Genomic DNA, 20,535 nt, shown 5'->3' with positions numbered 1-20,535 from the left:
GGCATATCAGCAGAACTAATACACCGGGGCTATTCATTCCTGGCCACTGCTAAAGCATAAAGTTGCTGAGTGCGATGTTACCGTATTCTTGACAAGGTCCAATATTAGTCAATATATATAATAGATGTGACATACTGCTCATTTTGTTTCCCTTAGATTGTGTGTGCATGGAGATGGAAACCTTTTACACAAAAAAAAAACATGTACAGTATGGAGCCATGAAATAGAAAATAAGTGACGCAAGATTGAATTCAAATTGACTTGACATTCCTTGCTTTCCTCAGACTGACAAGTAAGCACATTAAATCAGTGATGCTGTATGTATTATACATAGGCCATGTTTTGACATCCATCACTTCCTGCTGACTAAGGCGAATGTTAGGTCATACATGTATTAGAGAAATAATGAAATTGGCAGGCATTTTTTTTTCTCTCTCTCTCCTCGGGTCAAAAGGTTTCTAAAAGCATTTCTCTCAATGCCAGAGAATGACCATTACTGAAGGCCATCTACACTGAGTGCCTTAGTAGCTGTAACATGCAATATTCATAAATAATGGACTCTTTTTTTTCTTTGACAAAGTAGCATCATATATGGAAAATAAACAAGTGTGTAAACCAGGTACGGCTTTTGTGCCAACGCTGTGCTTGTTGCCACCAATTAGGTTTGTGAAGAAACCAGTTGTTACAGTAACCTGAGGAATAGTCAGTAGGGTTTACTGTCAAACGCAGTGACACCAGGTCAGCAAGGCAACTCCCAGTGAGGGATATTCTCTGTGCCAGGGCCCTGTCCCTTCCAGGCGGTGCAGTGAACTATGATAGGGCGCTCCTTACCTTGGGAATTAGCCTGCAAGACCCCGATGCTGTCGTCAAACAGCATGGATTTGATGTTGAGTGACGCCAAGATGCATTCTTTGTCCTGCAGTGATGCATCGTCAATATTGTTCTGATTGGCTGACAGGATGACACACATGTCGCAGAGGTTGATGTTGACAGCCCTCAAATCTGCCCGACTCAACGGTGTGCCCTTTAAGAGAAAGTGAAGGAGAGAATTTGTAATCTCACCTATATGACACAGAGAGGTAAATGAAAATGTAGCAACTTTTAAATTGCAATTTTCATTTTTGAGCATGATGTCAACCCTTTCATACACTATTAAATCACTTCGTCAATATATTCTGGAAGAAACTTAATTTAATCTTAATCATGAATCACAGATTGATGGTCGTAGTCAATGGTAAAAAAAAAAAAAAACTTTGTTTAACCTGCATCCCACATGTTGTTAAGTTTAAGCTACTGAAACAATTTAATTCTAGAAAGCTCTTGGTTTTGGTTAAATATTAAAAAAGCTGTCCTGTCCTGTGCTTCAAGTCAGCTTCATATTTAGCCAAAACCATAATCCTTTACTAATCTTAACCATGTGCTTTGAGTTGCTTAAAGGTCCAGCGAGTAGCAGGGTTTCCCACACCACCATTATTTGTGGCGAGCCACAACTATCAAAACATCTACCGCCACAAATAAATTCAAGTGGACAGAACTGTTCTCATGGAGAGCTCCGTCTGCGATCACGGAGAGGGTACGCTGAATGGTAAAACAGGAACACACACAAGATTTAAAAAAAAGGGCTGTCAAATGATTAATTTTTAAAATCTGGACTAATTAGAGATTTTTTTTATAGTTTATCGCATTTTTAATGATGTTTTCAATTCCATTATTTTGCATTTCAAAACATTTTGGAAGTCCATATTGACAAGGTAAAGCAATTCTTACCAGATTGTCTTGATTAGAAATCAGATGACGGCAAAAAACTGCATGGGACTATCACAAGGTGGACGTGTGTAAAGGGGAGACTCATGGATACCTACAGCACCCATTTGTTTATCTAACTATCTTGAGGTCAGAGGTTAAGGGACCCCTGTAAAACAGCTTTTGCTTTTAAATTTTGACCTAATGATGGTGCTAAAGGAAAGTATAAGGGATCACCAAACTTATCACAATGCATTTTTAGGGGTACATGTGTACCAAAATTCCCAATAATCCATCCAACAGTTGTTGAGATATTTCTAAACACAAATGTCAAACTCCTGGTTGCTCCAGAGGAAAAGTCAGAGATCGCCAAAGTCATCAGAAAACATTGTTTGGGTAATGTCTAGGAAAGTTTTTGGGATGTTTTAGGATGGACTAAAGAGGTGGATGCTTTATTTTTGCTAAAAACATATTTGCAAAAGCAAATAGTTGCAAGTAATCGTATTTCTTAGGAGATACGATTGTTTATTTTGTCAAACTTGTTAAAGTAGATGAATATTTCAAATGGGTGATTTTGTTGTACTTACGGGTAAAATGGAGACCTTTGGAAAGTTGTGAAGAGTTTCCCACTCCCTCTTCAGATACTCAAGTGAGCCAACGAACACGATGTGCTTCAGCTCGTGGTAGTGAAAGTTGCTCGCTCTCAAAGGCATGACAAAGTTACGGAGGCCAATCAACGCTGATTTCACATCTCCGAATATGCACACGACCACGTGACCGCTCAGAACAGTCATGGCTGCCTCACTGCGGGTCTGTAAGAAAGTAAGAATGATGGTTAAACCGTATACCCAGTGTTTCAAGGTGAGGACCTAAGATTACTGTCACCATTTTAGTATATACCCAAATGACGAGATATGATGTTGGGTAATGGCCAGAAGGAAAGTGTTTTTTGCAGTTTTTATGATGTCACAGTAAAGTTTAACTTTAACCTTTTGGATATAAAATATAATTTCTTCATCAATTTATCATATTAGATATTTGAGTGAAATTTTGTCATTATAAGCAAATGGATCCCCAAGTTATGGCCAAAACCTTTGACCACTAAATTATAATCAATTCATTCTCACGTCATGTGCATGTTTACGCTAAATTTGAGGAAGTTTCCTCAAGGCCCTCTTGAAATATCACGTTCATGAGAATGCAATGAACGCAACATCACAGTAAACTTTAGGTTTCACAAGAATGACACGAATGCAAGGTCACCATGACCACGATCTTTGACCTATGACCAACAAAATCAAATCAGTTCATCCTTGAGTCCAAGTGGACATTTGTGCTAAATCTGAAGAAATTTCCTCAAGGCGCTCTAAGACATCATGTTTACAATAATGGGATGGACAGACAACCTGAAAACAAAATGCCTCAGGCCACAGCTAGTACCAGAACAGAGGCATAAAAAAATGTTTGTGACATAAAATGTGGCATAAACTGGCATTTCTACATTGATAGTGCTTCCTCTTCTTTCAGTTGCCTACTCACCCAGTAAAATATATGAAGTTCATGACTGCAATAGACTATGAAAGTAATTTGAAAAATGGCATATGTATTATTACAAGGAACGTTCTATGTGCAGGGACCCCATATAGCAAATGACATGTCAAACACCTCATTACAGAGTGTTTAAGTGCCCTGTCAACCTCTGATGGTGCTCTGTGACATGACACATCTGTCACCAGGCAGAAACAATGACAGGGACAAATGACGTGTGCCGAGTAAAAGAGCAGAACCCACCAAGATGACCTTCTCGATGTCTTTGGACGGGCACCAGTGAAACATCCCTGTGGAGTCGTATTTCTTTACGTTCTCGTCCATGCTCTCAATCTGCTCGTTCCCCGGGATGAGGAGCGGGTCATGTCTAATCCAACAAAAAGACGGGAGGGAGGGAAAGAAAGAGCACCATCAGACACAGTAAATGTGGGTTAAATGAACTAATTATTGGCATTTGACTATTAAAGCTAAATTGTAACATGTTAAATCTGAGGATATAATTCACAGGCAGACAGAAATAATAATATATAGGATTCTTCTTTTAGCACAGAACCTTTCAAAACAAACTGAATGTGTATAAATCAACAAGAAAACATTCAGATCACAAATGATGTTAAATTGAGTAAAATTGTAAAAAAAAGATTTTTTTTTTGTCAAAAACAATCAATAGACCATCAGAATATTTAGGGATCTCCAAACAAGTCAAAAAGGAGGCTTCATCCTTTTTTTCCCCCTCTTTGCTCATTCCTGTCAGAGGCCATCTGCAGAAATGCCAACAAAACTGCCATGTCATCAAGCAGAGTGACATCAGCGGCGGCAGCCAGGCGGAAGGAGATGGCAGCAACACGCTGCGTTGACTGGCATGAGCACGGAGATGCAATTACGCCCCCTTACTGCATACAGCTTTTGACGTAGTGTGCTGCGTGGTAAAAGCTTTAACAGACCAGACTTTAAATATTTCAGCATATTTGCCCAATCATATTTGCTGTTTGAAGTGAAGGGTATCAATGTTTAAACAGAGCATCAGAACTACATAAACTAATTTCACCGAGCGCTGTGGTGAGCTTCATCCCACCCAACGCTGACCACTAACGTGTTCGTCCAACAGAAGTACCTGCTGTTGTACCGCGCTTGCTCTGGTCAGAGTAATATGAGCTTTTACAGAACTCAAAGAAATAAAATATAAGACTGTTATATTTTGTTTGCTGTTTACCTCTCCTGCTTCTCAAGAGTCCCCACCCCCACAAAAATAGAAAAACCTACAATAAATTAGTCGACTAATTTGCATAAATAAGATAGCTATCCCCCAAACCAAAAGATACATATTTTTCCTCTTATCTGTCATGCTATTTATCAGTCTAATTTTTTTTGGTGTGATATGCTGACTTTTGGGGATATATGGAAAATGTGATGCTCAAAGTTTTCTGAAATCATGACCCAGTTACTCAAAGTAATCACCAGACATTGCTGTGAACAGTTTCATGTAGGAACTATTTTCTTTTAACCAAACTACACCCACCAACTGTATCAGCATAAAGACGGTAACATGCATCTACTGTTAGTTCATCTTGCTCCCCTGAGGATGACGCCATTAACGTTTACATCTTGCGCTGTCATGAGCCTCTCGTCCATGAGTGGATGAAAGCTTTTAATTCCAATTTTGTAATGAGAGTTAGCTTGGTATCAATAATATGGAAATCAAAATTTTGTAAAAAGATAAGACAATTTGTCAGGTCGTCACAATATGATTCAACCAAAAGCTGATATTTATTATTTCTAATCACCTCCCCTGCATGTATTTGGACTTTGGAGGGAACTCGCACACACAAAAGGAGAACATGGTCGAAGCAATGGTCGAACACCACCAGCTACAGTAGCAACAATGCTAACCACGGAGGCCGGGTGCTGTCCAACACAATTCCCTTTGCGCTAAACTGACTTCAGATCAGATCACGGTTGAAGACGTTATCATCTGAAGCTCAGACAGTCGCCCTCCGTCTCTTTCCGAAACCTTTTAAATACTTCAGGCCTTCTCCCCATAAGAAGAGCATCGCTTTAATCCACGTGAGTACTTAAAAGAATGCTTCTCTAAGTAACATGTTAAGTATGCATGAAAGTGTCAGCTGAAACTACCATCCCTCAGGCTCCGACAGACTGAAGCCAAAAAAGCCCGCCTTGGGCTTATACACCCTTAGGCAAGACCTGGATGTCCTTTCAAGAATGGGAGTATAGTCGGAGAAGGAAATGCTGTTTTCTACTTCTCAGAATCACATCTGTCAAAGAAATTCTGATAAAATGTGCACATTAGATTCTGTGGGTAAAACTAGATAAAAATTATTTTAAAACGTGAAAAGTGTCAATGTTTTCAAGCAATGTTGCTGAAAAATACAAAACTGTATTTCAATTAATTTATATTATATGGAGGTGTAATGTTGCCACACCGATAATCTGTATCAGGTAATGAGGTCAAAAATTTTTTGTTAACTGACATAAAATGTTTTTAATTATAACATGATACATTTATCACATTATAACATGAAACATTTTATCATAACATGAAATTATCATGTTTTAACATAAAACACATTTTACACTGACAGGAAATATAGTATCTTGTGTTGACAAGAGTTTTTTGTTCTAACGTGATAAATTTGTATAACATGACAAAAAATCTTGTTAAATCAAACATTTATTACCTAATACTGATACGTTTTCATTTTTTTTTTTTTTCTGATGTGGCAGCAATACCCTTCCGCATTATTATGATTCAAAGTCTATAAAGTCTCAAGTTGCGGTCCAAAACCCAATCAATTCACATCGGTATAAAACTGAATGAAGCGGCTTAATAAAAGATGTCTATGTTAACAAATCTCCCGTAAATCAACAAATTAATATATTCAGCCATTTTCATCGTCTTCTATAACCTTCTACATCATCGGCTTCTGCGCGAGTCTGAAATACAAGTTCTAATAAGAGTGAAAGCATTTAGTGGTTTTACACCCGGGCTAAATATTTCATCAGAAGTCGAATGTTTCACCACTCACTCAGTGGAGCCGCTGTCACTTCAGTTTGTCCTTGTGGAAGATGACTGGTGAGGCAGAGCTCTGCCAGGATAGCTATCGCTCACTGTCAGCCGTGACGGCCTGTCACTATCCCGCACTGCCAATTGCCTCAGCCGTCCTGTAGCAGACATGACGTGTATGTCATGGCACACTCTGATGTGACCGAACGCGTTGTGACATCCCACAATTAGATGTGTCTTATGACCCATCAAGGAGCCTGTGGAAATGGTGTTAATTTCAGTGAGGTCGTCATTGCTAAGTTCCAGACAGGACGTGTTAGTTTGCTGATACATCTGGAAACAGGAGACATTTCTGCCTCCACCACTTCCGTCTTTTGTGCGCTTCTTTTCATTACACAGAGCAGAGGCGTCTGCAAGTGTCTTCTCCGCACTTCTAAACATTCAAAATGATCAGCAGCATAATTCACGACTTTAGTGGTAAGATGACATGTTTGACAAGACTTCACACGTCACGACCGCAAAACATAAAGCCAGGTGTCTTCTAGAAGAGCGTAATGACAGCTGAGAGAGACACAAAGTAGAAGCTAAACATGCATATTATGTAAATTTTCTATTTCGGCATCACTGCACTACTAGCTGACTGTAACGCTGCACAAGTAGTGAGGGCAGGCAAAGTCTTTGAAAATCCTCCCCATCATGCAAACTGACAAAGGCATGCTCTTCAAAACCCACAGCCAATCTGTTGATCATTACTTATTTACAAAGGCCTTGAGACCGCAGGTCCTGTAAAAACTCATTTGATATAGTATACACCCAGATGTTTTTTTCTCGGCTTGTTGCGATGAAGTATCCCTTAGGCTACCGCAGTGAATCCCTCTCCAGCATGGAGGCAGCAGACAAGATGAAATAACACATCCACCTGTACTGTATACTGTATTAGCATGGCAAGTAGATGGATTGGTTTGGTGGGCTGATTTTAGCTGATGGCTATAGCATCAGAAAAGCTTACTTTTGTTACCCCAGAGTCTGGAAATCACCTGGAGGGATGCAACTTTGACACCACTTTGAACCAAATCAAACAATCAAACATGGGCAAACGCCCACCTGAAAAAACAGAGGCCATAGATCAAAAGGAGCATGCTGAATTATGCATATGAACACTCCTTTTATATATAATACCAAGCTACTTCTATAACTACTGCGCTATTTTACTATCTCGTAGTATTAAACAATAGAGACATTTGTGGATTTATATTCTGAATGTCAAATGAACAGCAGCCACATTAGCAATGGGAGCATAAAGTCATCTGTCAGTTTTAATTCAATTTCATCTGTACAATTCCACTTTGTATACGTCAGTCTGAGGGCTTCCCTGTTGCCTTGCTTCCTTGTAACATGGCACTTAATGACAATGACTATTACTATTATCATTCCTGTAATGGCTTCTTGTTGAATAACAGTGTTATCTCCAGTCAAAATCAATAAGGGCCGATTTAATTTCACAGGACAAGATAAAAGCAAGGTAGCATTTGAATTCGACTTTCATTGTGATGATACATATCATCTGTGGCCTTACGTGCTGAAAAGAGCTCAGAGGGATCCAACAATAGATGAATAGCCTTGGGCTATCTATCCTTTAGAGCCTCTCTGACTGGCTGCCGCTGTCATTAGTGCCAGGCCTGTTTAGGAGCTGTAGACGGTGGGTGTCACTTGAAACCTCGTGGCATAGAGCCCCTCTGCAGGTCTGACATGTTTGCCATGAAAGCAAGAGTACATAAACACTTTCTTCAGTTTTCTACAGTGTATACTATTGCTTGTTGAGCATTCAAAAAAACAGAGTAACAATATCCCTGTAGATACTTTTTTTTTAGCTTTGTTTTGTTTAACATGACCCTTAAAGCTGCACTACTAACAATTTATGGATAAAGAGTAAATTAAATTACTTCAGCCCTTGTGTCAATAATAGAGAGATCCAGCAATAGGGCTGCTTTTTTTTCTAACAGAACAAAACAATGATGATATTTTGCCGCCCTGGTGTGTGATTTTTAGATAGCATGCCCGCATTGTGGAAGAAAATGTTGGGCTATATGCAACATTTTAGTTTCTTTTAGCTTGTTATTTTGTTTTTTGCAAAAATAAATAAAAAATAAAAACAAATTTTGAAGATTAGGATAATTAAATAAATATAAACTCAACACACAGAAGACAAAGCAGAAATGTCATTACTGTTGTCCTACCTCATTATTTTAGGTGATGAGTTGGGAGAATTTCTCATGCCTCCATTACGTTGCTTCTTTTTAGGCGACAAGGCCGACTGTTGGTCCTCTTCAACTGCAACAAAAGCCAATGGTATGAGCATGCAAGTATCAGAAGATATTCAAAAATCCAAAAATCAGTGAGAGCAAAAAGAACACCACAGCACAACATGAGGTCAGTGAATTAAAAGAGATAACATGGTTACAGAAACACAGGGTGGAAAGAGATGCTGGGTGGACGAGATGAAGAGGACAGGACAATTTAACTAGTGTGCAACAGAAAACAATCCAATGTTTGCATGATGACAACAGCATACATTAGCACATCATTTGCATGATTGTGTATGAAGATGCAAACATGCAATAGTGCCATCATCAACCATCATGCCACTTGCTAAATCTGTGAGGGTTTTATTCACCACACACTAATCCAGATAACTGCGGTAATTCAGATAATGTAGTGTCACAAATACCTAAAAGGGAGCATACTTTAATTTTTCAAACCCTTGTTAGTACAAATTTCCTCAGACCCAGACTTGGATAGCTGCTCTTCTGGCCATGCTAATCATTCACGTTCTTATTTAATTAAGGTAATAACCTATAAACATCATGTGTCCAGCATTATAAATAAGGCCCTTATGTGCCAATACAGAATCCTGTCTGGACTGCTGGTCTTTCTTCATCTTGGGAGTGATGCCTGTGGCTCATATAATTATGTTGGTCCTCATGCCAGAGTGATTTATGTACAGCTGAGATGCCCCTCGGACATTGTCTCTATCGCTACACGAAACTGCACTGAGCTCTTCGCAGGGAACGAATTACAAGTTTTACCCTCGAGTAAAGTAATCAGGCAAATATTTTCATAAGCTGAAGAAAACAGCTCTACTCTGTGGCAGACTTTAGTAAAATAAACACGAGCAGCAAGAAAAGTGTTTCTGCTAATCGCATTTTAACAGCCATCGTTAATAACAGTGGGAATGGCCTGTTACACATCACAGAAAATACACTCAAGAAATGGGGGTTCAATAACGAAGAAAGGGGTTTGCATTATATTCAATAAAGTCTCAAAGATCATGCTCTTCTGCAGATGAACACAGGACTTCAGCCACTGCTAACATACCTGAGGCTGTAATGAAAACGTGGGGTTACGGGGGGCTTCCAGTGGAGAGGGATGCTCCAACACACTGGCCCTTCACATCTTGCTTGGCCTGTTCAATATTTAATGTTTCACAGCTGACAGCTGCACACTGGGTCATTAGTAAGGAATGCTACACATGCAACCACTCCAGCCTGGCAAGCACATGCACTGGTTGTGCTGTTGTTGAGTTCAGGCCTGCCAAACACGCCAAGGGGAGGGGGAGTGGGGGGCTTACAGTGCCTGTGACTGAGCGTGGCGTTATTGGAGTGACTCCGGTGGTATCTGTATTTCACCGGAAGGCTACGTGCCCGCTGGAGCCGGATGGCCTCTTCTGCCACCCCTGGTAGCCGGCCCACCTGGCCCAGGACCCCAGAGCCCATGAAGCTCAGTCTTAGAGCAGACGGCTCAGCGGGGGGCAGCAGGCTTCCCTTGCGGTTGTTTACCAGTGGGACCGACTCAACTCCGCAACTGGGCCCCCTACAGACCTCGGTGGCTGAGTTGTGGATCAGTTTAGCTGATTTGTATTGATAAGCTGACGACTGGATTAGGGGACCGTCGTTTACTGCTAAATGAAGAGGAGTCAAAATCAGGATCTGTACAATGCATAGTCAATGGACTCTTTGCTTTTTTTAAAGGGTAAGTTCACCCAAATCACAAAAATAAAGAGCTCAGGACATGCTAAGTGGAAACAAAGGTCACACTTAATACTTTCAACATAGTCCTGTTGAAGTTGTTTTATTCTGAAATATTTGCGTTTTTAATTCTGCATGCATATTTCCTGTATGTTTTGGTTGTATTTTAGTAAAGAGACTATAGAGAAATAAATACAGTATGTATGATCATTATAATCGTGCTAACATAACAAAGTTTAAGGTGGCTGATGGTTTTTGCACAGTACTGTATGTGGGTGAGATTAAAACCGCAGCTAGTATCACTCAGCAGATAACATAATGATCAAGGACAGCAACCAAAAATGTCCATAAATTGACAATGAGGTCAACTGGTGGATAGGATCAGGGAGCTCTTTTACCTCCGAGCACAAGACTAGATCAATTTCTATATAACAGACATGATAAATGATGTTATGCCATCGTCCTTGTTTAGAAAGCACTGCCCAACACATACGTTATGTGTCGCACTAGAGGTAGAGGCAGAAACTGTTGTGTTTCGTGCCACGCCTCTTTCATAATGCTGGCATTTTATCTAAAAATCACACTGCAGGGCCACATTATATCTGGGCTGTTTGGTTCTTTATGAAAAAAGAAAAACTAGGATAATGGAGGGTCTTCATTGTGGCCCCACTGCACAATCTATGTAAAAAGATTTCTTCCTCCAAACATCAAGGCAAGTGTTTGTATTTATGACTGAGTGTCTATGTTTTTTTAAGCAGCAGTTTTGAGTCCAACACAAATTTCCCCATGGGATTTTACAGTATACCTTACCTTAACTACCTTGCCTTACAATGTAAGTGAATAAAATTAAATTTGTGATGCTCCCAGCAATTAAACTTTACATCTCAATAGTCATCAAGTGTCAACAGATTCTATTGGAATTATTTTATATTGAAGAAATAATCACTATGAAAACTGAAAACAGTCATTTCGATAGATTATCCAGAGTAAGTAGGACAGTATTTTTCTGAAAGATATGTTGTAAGCACCACAAACACAATTCAGTTCACCTCCATCGTGTAGTTTGGAGGCATAAATCTCAGGGACAGATATTTCAAAACATGTGTGCATAAAACCGAAGCTATCTGCATGACTCGACACCACCAGTCATAAAAAACTCTTGCTTTGTGATTTGGGTGAAGGAACCCTTGAATACTTTGCATTAACCACAAGACAGGATTTGATTCAAGCTGACTTCAATAAGACCTGCAGTGTGTATGTTAATAAAACATCTTGTGACTCTTATCATAATTAAAGCATAATCACTGGTTTTTGGGGGTAATTCTTTCTGGCACAAGAATGCTAATAGCTGAATAATTAAAAAACCTCATTTTTATTAAACACCACTTAACCACTTGGTATAGCCACCGAATGAAATGTTGGATTTGACATTTACTGTGATATTTATAATAAACATGAATTAATAAATATGCTTTCAGGTGTTCCAGCGATTGTTATGCCATAAGAACAAGGAGGTGACAGTGTGGATTAACAACCACTAGCTGCTGTTTGCAGTTTATGTCTGATGAGGGAGAGATGAATTCGTTTTCCACTTCAAATGTGGAAGCTCCACTGGTGTTATAACTGAGGTACAATCGAAGAGATAACATAATAAAAAAAAAGGAAGCAGAGGAAAAGTGTTCCCCTTACTCCCAAAAAATGGCTAGGAGCAAAAACTGGAGAATAGAGATGATTATTTCAACAGTCAGCTGTCGAGCAGATTATCCTCTCTGCTCCAGACCTCCACTATTCATCTGCCCCATGTCAAACATGCACAGCACTTCTTCAGGACAACATGTTGTGGCAGATCTGCTGCCTATCACAGATACTGTTGAAGTGGACAACCCACATAGTTCACACTCCTCTACTGGCTGTATGAGAACTGTGGAAATATCAGAATAACTCTTGCACTTTTTCCTATTCCTCCTGTCTGTTCTCTAAATATAAATATTCATTATATATTATTTCACATTTACTTTATTTTTTTAATGTATTTTTAAGCTGCACTCCAGATTTATTCACACCCACAGTGAAGCAGTAGCACCATCTACTGCTGAGCCACAACTGACACTCAACAAAAACCACTCAGACACAATCTCCTAATGCTTTGCATATAAAGTATAATGATGGATGATGGTAGACTGGACAGAGCGATGAGCCGCAAACAGTGAAACACAGCAGAGTTAGAGACAGTTCACATGGTGAGAATGCACGAGTGGAGGGGGTTAGAAACAAATGACAAAAGAGAGAATGGAAATCAAAACTTACTTGATTTGATATATCCATTATAGCTATTTTTAGCTGAGAAAAAATGCAGAGACAAATGAGAGGTTACAGGGGAGAACAGGTTCTAATGAAAGCAAATCATAAATGACAACTGAAGGCTGACAGATTTCTCTTTAAGGCACGTTAATAAACAGGGTGGTGCCTTGAAGACAACATGGACAAAACAATGAGAAATAAAACACGGGTCAGTTAGGAGTGTGGTTTTTTTTAAGCAATGTGGTCAGTGAGCTTAAACTGTGGATCATCTGTCACCTGCTGAATATGGACATTTGTGTTTGAGGTGGCACAGAGAGCACTGGTTTGGTGATTTGCAAGTCAAAAGATGTCCAGATGTCCAGGTTAAATTCAATTAATAACCTGTAAGGTTTTACTTTTACACAACAGTTTATGCTTTTGTAAGGATGCACCTATTGTGAAATTGTGGGCCAATACCAATAACTATGGTTAAGATAATGATTAGGGTGACAGCCATGACAGATGATTTTCTTATAATTTATCCCCCATTTTGAGCCTAGGAAACAAAAAAACCCTGACTATCACAAAATAACTGTTTTAAAGTCATTCAACTCCTCATTACACTATTTTTTAATAAGCACAAATTCAATCATACACATTTTTAAAACAACCTTTGAAATAACCTTTCTAAATAACCTTTCTAAAAATAACCACATCAAAGGCCTAATAGTTAACTCTCTAATATCTATTTTATATTACTGTGAAAACTTTAACAAATGTCTCCTTTGAACTATATACTATAACTAACTATACTATATTTACTGAAGTTTCTCACCAGAAACTACATTTTACATGATTACTTTTGAACACATCATGATAATGTTATAATTTACCTTCACCCAATACTAATTTTTACTTGAACACATCATAATGTAATTAAATGTAACTAAACAAAATGTCTGTTCAGGCCACCTGCTGCTGACCGCAAACAGAAACTAGCTCTTCTCCCACCACTGTCAACACAGATTTGTTGCTCACATTGAAGCATTATCAGGTTAAAAATAGAGCACGCCCCATAATGCAATGATAGTGCGTTCAATGTGTCTTTTCTTCCCAAAGCGTCCCAGGGACGAGCTTGTCCTAAATATGTTTTCTATTGTCCCACAAGATGATAGGACGTCAGTCATCAAGCCCTGCTTTTCAGCCTGTGAATGACATTTTATTGGCAATAGGCCAATGGCAGTCATCAAGACGACTGCTGTGTGGCGATAACTCGGTACATCCCTAGTATCAGCTTCTATTAATTTATTGTTTGGTCTATTTTATGTCACAAAATAGTGAAAAAAGCTTGTTACAATGTTCTAAAGCCCAAGCTCTTAAAATAGTTTTGTTGCATTAACAATTCAGACCCTAAAAATGACCAATTTGCTGTCATTTAAAACAAGGAAAAACACAAATCACCTCAATTATGAAACTAGGGAATGTTTGGTAATTTAGTTGAAAATGCAAAATCAAGGATCACAGTTGTAGATTCTGTTGATTGAGTTGAATTAGATATAACTCTTGTTGTAGCAGCTTTAAATGACTTATATATTTCGATGTGATGAAGGTCTATAGTACAGCTTACATTGAAAGACAGTTTATCATTGACAACCTAAAATGTAAACTAAATCTAACCTGATTTTAACTTGGATATCTGGATCTTTGACATGAAAATCACCTTTGTTTTCCACATAGGCCTGCATTAACATTTAGTCAGAAGGTATGAATGTAACAAGACTTACAATATGTGACAATATTGCATGTGTTCTTGTTCTGAAGTCTACAGTGTTGTGTTTATTTTTTCTCCTCTTTCCCAAAATCCGTTTCCCATTCGTCTGCACTGCCTGACACAACCTGCACGGATGCATGGAACTTTCTGTGAGTCACTTTTTGGAGCCGTGAGTCCCACACATGCTCATTAGTACCTTATTTCAACCCCTTGCTTACAATAAAGGTCATGCATTGAGCTTAAGGCAGGACAGTGACAGCAATGTTCAAACAGGGACCTTGCTGGTCCTGGCATCTGTCGCCTGCAATCGGAGGGCGCGAGCAGAGTCACAGGACTAACAGGCTAGCATCTGTCCCACAACGAGAGAGGAGGAGAGGGGCGGGGGCACTCAGCTGCCTGGTGGTTAGGAACTGTCAGGCTGAGTTTCATGACAACCGGTAGCACTCCAAAAATGAAAATGCAAACATAATTTCCACGTCAGGCCGTATAAGGCCTTGCTCCGCGCGTCTCCCGCACCGTGTCGACAGCAACTCCGGAGCTCGGCTCGAGCCCAGCTAGCCAGGCAATGCTCACAGCACACAGCCCTGGAAGACATGTCGAGGGGTGGAAACGCCCAGAGATGTTCAACTATACACAGAGACGGTCTTTGATCAAGAGACATTTGCTAAAACTGTATGACAGTCTGCAATGTTTTCCAGCAAATTGTATCAACGCTCTGCAAACTCAGACACATTCTCCATGCCTTCTGCGATACATCAGTACAATTTAACATGCCCTCTGGCTTTAAAGGGGAATCACACTTGAGTTAAGAATTTATATGCAGCTCAATTCAGTTCAGGCCGGTTCACTAAAATCCAATATGATCCCGCACTATTCTACTGACTTTTATTCCTCTTCCAGTTCTATTCCACCATATTCTCATCATCTTATTGTACAATTCGATCAATATCATGACACTAAAATCTCCATGAAAGCTTGAAACTAAAATCATGAGCTTCTCCGCTGGCCCTGGTTTGTGTACTGAATATGTTTTGCAGATTTTCTTCATAGTGCTTGTTCAAGCTTTTGATCTTAATTTAATAAAACCAGTACATTAACCTCAATATGTACCGCTACCCTCAGAAAATCCCCTCAGGCGTTCTCAAGCATGCCTTTTCTTTTTTTTTTTAATTAATTGTCAGTGGCGTTTATACATATAAATATCTCAAATCCTATCCTGTTCACCCATATCTGGAGGGTAGAGCAGTGAAATATTTAGATTAAGTGAATGTTATTTGGGTTATTCTTAAAAAGATTAAGTTACCCTCTCCAGCGACATCATTATAGCACTCCATTCAAAACAAATAATTTGACAAAATGCTTGCAAATTCTCAACCAGGATTCCCAAGTTCGAGTGTGCATCGTGAGATTAGTGGCGGGGATGCACAGCTGTACATTTTTCATGGCTTTAATGTCTTGTAAATATGTTGGCGAGGTCACTGGAGGGGGAAGCATACTGTGTTTCAAGGGAGAATCAGTTTCCACACTCAAAAATTTGTGACCTTTGGGTTCATTTAAACTGCAGGTCAATTTGAATTCACATTCTCTGACAAAACACCAGCAAAACAGTACACTGGCATGCTTCACAACAGCTAAAAGTCACCTCTAAAAGTAGCAACACAGGGGGAAGGACACGAGCTGACTGAAAATCATAAACACTAAAGCGTCATCTATATCCATGACGGTGACGACACAGCTTCTAGAGCTAGACACAGACACGCTGCACGGTTAACACAGTGCATGTTACAAACACTGAAGAGCACATGTCATGGCGACAACTTACAGGCACGTAAAGTGGCCGAGCAATCATTAACAGAGACAGCAGAGAGTGGGATGTCGCGTTGAGGGGAGTCCATGTTACAACGCACATTAACCGGCATGCAAGAGCAGTCCCGCTCTGAGCGGCCGCAATCAAAACAACATGCCAGTCTCATTTTCTTGTAGGCGGCCGTCTTGGCTACAGTCACGGATTCAGACGAGAGGAGAGGAAGAGCAGGTTAATGTAGAGGGTCGTTCTGGAGGAAGAGTGGACAAAGGCAAGACAGGGCACAGAGGAAGGCTACTGCTGGGATGCATAAGATAAACTTTGTGTTGACAGCGTGCAAATGTCACTGTTTTTTCTCCACTCTTTGGTTTATTCAGTAAGAGTCATTTCTGGGACTAGTGGGGGAAATACCATGAGGTCATAAAGTCGTGTGGTTTTGGGGTAAAATTGTGACATGAGTAGGGGTAGGGGGATGGGAGCAGGTCATGATTTTTTTCAGCAGCAGAAGAGACAAGATTTCCCAAGCGTTCCCCTCCTAACGTCATCCCTACCCCTCATCTCTCAGCCCAGTCACCAGAATAACATGTTGGCATTGTATGTTTCTGCAAACCACTGATATATTACATTTGTTTGTTTCATATATGTCATCAACATTTCTAAAGTTCAGATTACACATATATGAGATTAGTTTGTTATCGGCAGGAGGAGGGCATGGTGGATGGTGTGACACCTAGCAGAGATGGCTTCTATGCAGACAAACCACTGTTGGAGATCAACAAAAATAGGGGGTTAATTATTTCCAGCCATGTTTGTCGCAATAAAGTGGGTGGTGGTTTTTTTTCGTTCTTTTTTTTTTTTTTGGACATTTCAAGTATTGTTTGCAGCAGCAAGAGCAGCTGTTTTTCAACAAGAGTTTTGAATATTTCCAGCCATGCTTGTAGAAACTAAAGCAGGTGTTTAATATAATATAATATAATAATAATAATAATAGTTCAATAATAGTTTAAAAGTTTGGGACTTGCCCGGCTATATTTATAGCAACAAACGGCAGTATTTTTTACCAAGAGTTTGAGACATTTTATGCTATTTTCCTAGCAACAAAAACTGAATTTTTTAACAAGATTTCAAGATATTTCCAGGATTGTTTGTAATGATAAAAGTGGACTTTTTTTAATGAAAGTTCGGTGTGCTTCCAGGCATGTTGGAGTGACAAAGGCCAGAATTTTTTAACTAGAGTCCAGGACATTTACAGTTGTGTTTATAATGATAAAAGTGGGTGTTTTTTAACAAAAGTTCGGAACATTTTCAGGCAAGTCTGTAACCACAAAAGTCTATGTTCCTTTCCTAACCCTTAACAAGTGTTTTTTTTTCTAACCACAAATTAATCACAGCATTTTAACTAAATAAAATTGAAAATTAAAACGGAAAGCTTCAACATACATCCGTTAAAACTGAAACGTACAAACATGGTTTTCAGAAATGTACAATGCCAACATTTATTCTGGCAACTGGGCTGCAGCCAGTCCAACATGACCTCTACTAGCTTATGTCCACTGTCTGCTGGAACATGATTCAAGCATGTGTCAGAAGTTCACAATTACATAACTGTATCAGTTTCTTATTCTAGTGGGGAATTGAAATTGAGAGAAATTCCTCCAATAAAGAGTCAATGTGACAATGTTTTCTGGATTTAGATCTATAAGTGAATCCAGAAAAAAACTAAAACTATAGGTTCAAACATTCTTGTAAGACCATAAATCTATGTAAAATTCTCAAGTAGCATATCACCAACAAAAACTTGGCTATTTGCCGGAAAAAAACCTCCCTGATATCAAAAATGTTGCAAGAAACTGTACAGTCACTCAAATCAATGACATCATTTTGGAATGAAATGATTTCTTTCATCAAAACGGTTCAAATGAGAAATATCACTTATTTCTCATCCTGGAGTCTTTCAAGCTCTGCTCCTCGAGAACGTATGCTGTGTTTGTCATAGGTCTGTGGGGACACCTGGTGGTGATAATGAGTATTACTGCCTAAAGTAAGCATGATTAAAATGTTGATACTCTGTTAATACTTTGTGGAAGCTGCAATCACTTTTTTCCCTGAATAACAAGAGCATCAATGTATTCTGTAGGTATTGTCTGCTCATCTGTTAATCCCTGTCTCTGTTTCAATAATTATAATAATAGCAAAATCTTAAATTTGTTCATTTTTGTTAATCGTTTCCCTCCATCTAAAAATGACATACACATGACAACTTGGAGGACCCAGGCAGCATCAACCACTGTACATGCAACATTTACAGTACATTCAAACAAGTTGCTTCAATCGGGGGGTAGCAGGCTGTGTTTTGAGAGGAATTAATCCACATTACTCACAATATATCACTATAATTTTAAGGAAAGTGTGTCAAGTTCCCAAGCAGCAGGAAGAGAATACATCACATGTTAAGATTAGTTGTTAGCTGTAGTGGTTAAGACGAGTCAAATGATGTTTAATCCAAGTGAAAGAGCAACAAAGTGGCACATGATGTTTTTTTTTTAAGTCTAGAAACACACAATCCATTCAGGTACCTGTGGTGTTAACAGTCTCTCTGAATGCCTGTTAACATCACAAAGTTATCGATGAACTGGAGCAGTGCAGACAGCTATTATAAAAAAAAGAAAACATAGCAAACATCTACAGGCAAACAGACAAAATGCACATTTAGACTGTATTCACAGGTGGTTTGAGAGGAGGTAACTAGTTTGGTTGCTCCCTTTTCTGTGTGTGTCTATAATAGGTGTGAATCACATGGAAAAGATAATATTCCTTAAATAATTCTATCTTCTCATCCTGAACGAAACACAAATAAATAAAGAATCAGTTCACCCAAATCACACACAAAAAGCAGATCCCAGAGAAGAAAAACTTAAAAAAATTGAAACAAATCCATTTGCATGAATAAGACACAAGTAAGAAGCTTTGTAATTTGGGTGAACTGACTCAATGTAGGCAGGTATTTATGTCATACAGAGGCCCAAACGTGTAGTTTTACGAGGGAAACTTGGAGTGCACCTGTTTGTTTTGGCTGCGGAAAGAGATCCAATGACCTTTCTTCAGCACAAGTTACAAGGAAGTGAATAATTAATGTAAGAACTAATTGGTTTGGACACGTTGGCTATGTAGGTCATGTAAACACATCACGCTACTAGATTGATGCTTGCTCAGTGCTGTGAAGAAACATTTCTGAAATCAAACAAACTTATACAATGTTATTATGTGCGGTCACTTACATTTCTTGCATCCACATTTCTTTATCCTTTTGGGGTCAGTGATGTCATCGTGGCAGGCTTTACAGTAAAACAGCGCCCTATGGAAGAGAAAGAAGAATCACATGTGAGTCGATGTCCAGCATGCTGATAAAAAGTTTACAGACATTTTTTCTTCACTGCAGCTGCAACAAGTAGTTTCAGTTTTCATGTAATTACTCTGAAACAGAAACATTTAATAAAACTATTTGATACTTACAGAAAAACTGTTAAAATTGAGTCTGCCTTTCATCAGAAATAATCGGGTTGAATTAAAAACTTCAGTCCGTTTGGCTGGATACTCATTAAGATTTTCCTTGAAGTCTGATTTTGATTTAAGGAACATGCACAAAAGTCTTCTCCTTAAGTTTTTCTTTAAATGTTCAAATAAGTAGGCCTATAATGAGTTTTCTCCTCATACTGGTCCTATACTGTACTTAAGGGATCCCTTAAAGTTGGTGAAACTGTAACACAAAAGACCATAGCAACCAAAGTAAGGAAAAAAACTTTGGTAATTTTGACTGCAACATGGCCGAGTTTATGGCAGTAAAAGACGAAAAAAAATAAGAAAAAGGGATCCTGAGAGGAGTGCTCCACAACCGGGAGAAACAATTGGCTTAATGACGAGCAACTGATTTTACACTATAGACTTGCACAGCAGTCAGTTCATGATTCGTGCGAGCGGGGTCACTCTATGTTCCACAGCTGTGCTCTTGCAGCTGCTTTGCAATTAAGGATTCATTTCTGAGGATTTATTCTACTGAACCTTTACAGTCATTGCTAGGTGAGGCATTTTACATCCACAGATTTCTTGAATTAATCTTCATCAGAATTTCCTCCCTCATTCATTGTTTTGTGTTTGCTGTTATTTGTGGATCATATTTACTTTTTAGTATGTGCTTTTGGTTGCTGATTTTCTTGAGAAATATCATATTTTCCTCCACTGACTAATTTGTCTTTTTGTCTTGTTTTCTTCTGCCGTTATTAAACTATCTACAGGACAACTTTGTGAGATGATAACAGATGATAATCATCGGCATTAGTGCAAG

The 20,535-nt window shown here is 39.0% G+C and overlaps 1 protein-coding gene across 8 annotated transcripts in view; it reads right to left on the bottom strand.

Annotated features, from left to right (window-relative positions):
- LOC121959156 (calcium-activated potassium channel subunit alpha-1a) overlaps positions 1 to 20,535 on the bottom strand; it is a 111,836-nt gene that overhangs the window by 13,509 nt on the left and 77,792 nt on the right. For 6 of the 8 annotated variants that reach the window (XR_015774971.1, XM_088069979.1, XM_088069978.1 and 3 more), the window contains 6 exons: positions 19,472 to 19,548; positions 12,646 to 12,678; positions 8,551 to 8,644; positions 3,535 to 3,658; positions 2,331 to 2,555; positions 832 to 1,024 (listed from right to left, as the gene is read on the bottom strand). Coding sequence is in view for 7 of the 8 variants with exons in the window: in XM_088069979.1 (XP_087926105.1) it covers positions 832 to 1,024; positions 2,331 to 2,555; positions 3,535 to 3,658; positions 8,551 to 8,644; positions 12,646 to 12,678; positions 19,472 to 19,548 (746 nt within the window). In the remaining variant the exon portion in view is untranslated. Of the gene's footprint in view, positions 1 to 831; positions 1,025 to 2,330; positions 2,556 to 3,534; positions 3,659 to 8,550; positions 8,645 to 12,645; positions 12,679 to 16,211; positions 16,386 to 18,574; positions 18,584 to 19,471; positions 19,549 to 20,535 lie in introns of all 8 variants that reach the window. The other 2 variants (XM_088069984.1, XM_088069985.1) reach the window with 2 other exon arrangements.

Source organism: Plectropomus leopardus, chromosome 19 (assembly GCF_026936395.1).
Source record: "Plectropomus leopardus strain MGB_pleo_1.0 chromosome 19, ASM2693639v1, whole genome shotgun sequence".
In the NCBI taxonomy this organism is placed as follows: domain Eukaryota; kingdom Metazoa; phylum Chordata; class Actinopteri; order Perciformes; family Serranidae; genus Plectropomus; species Plectropomus leopardus.
Note: the sequence above shows the minus strand (reverse complement) of the source record. Positions and strands in the feature narration are given on the sequence as shown.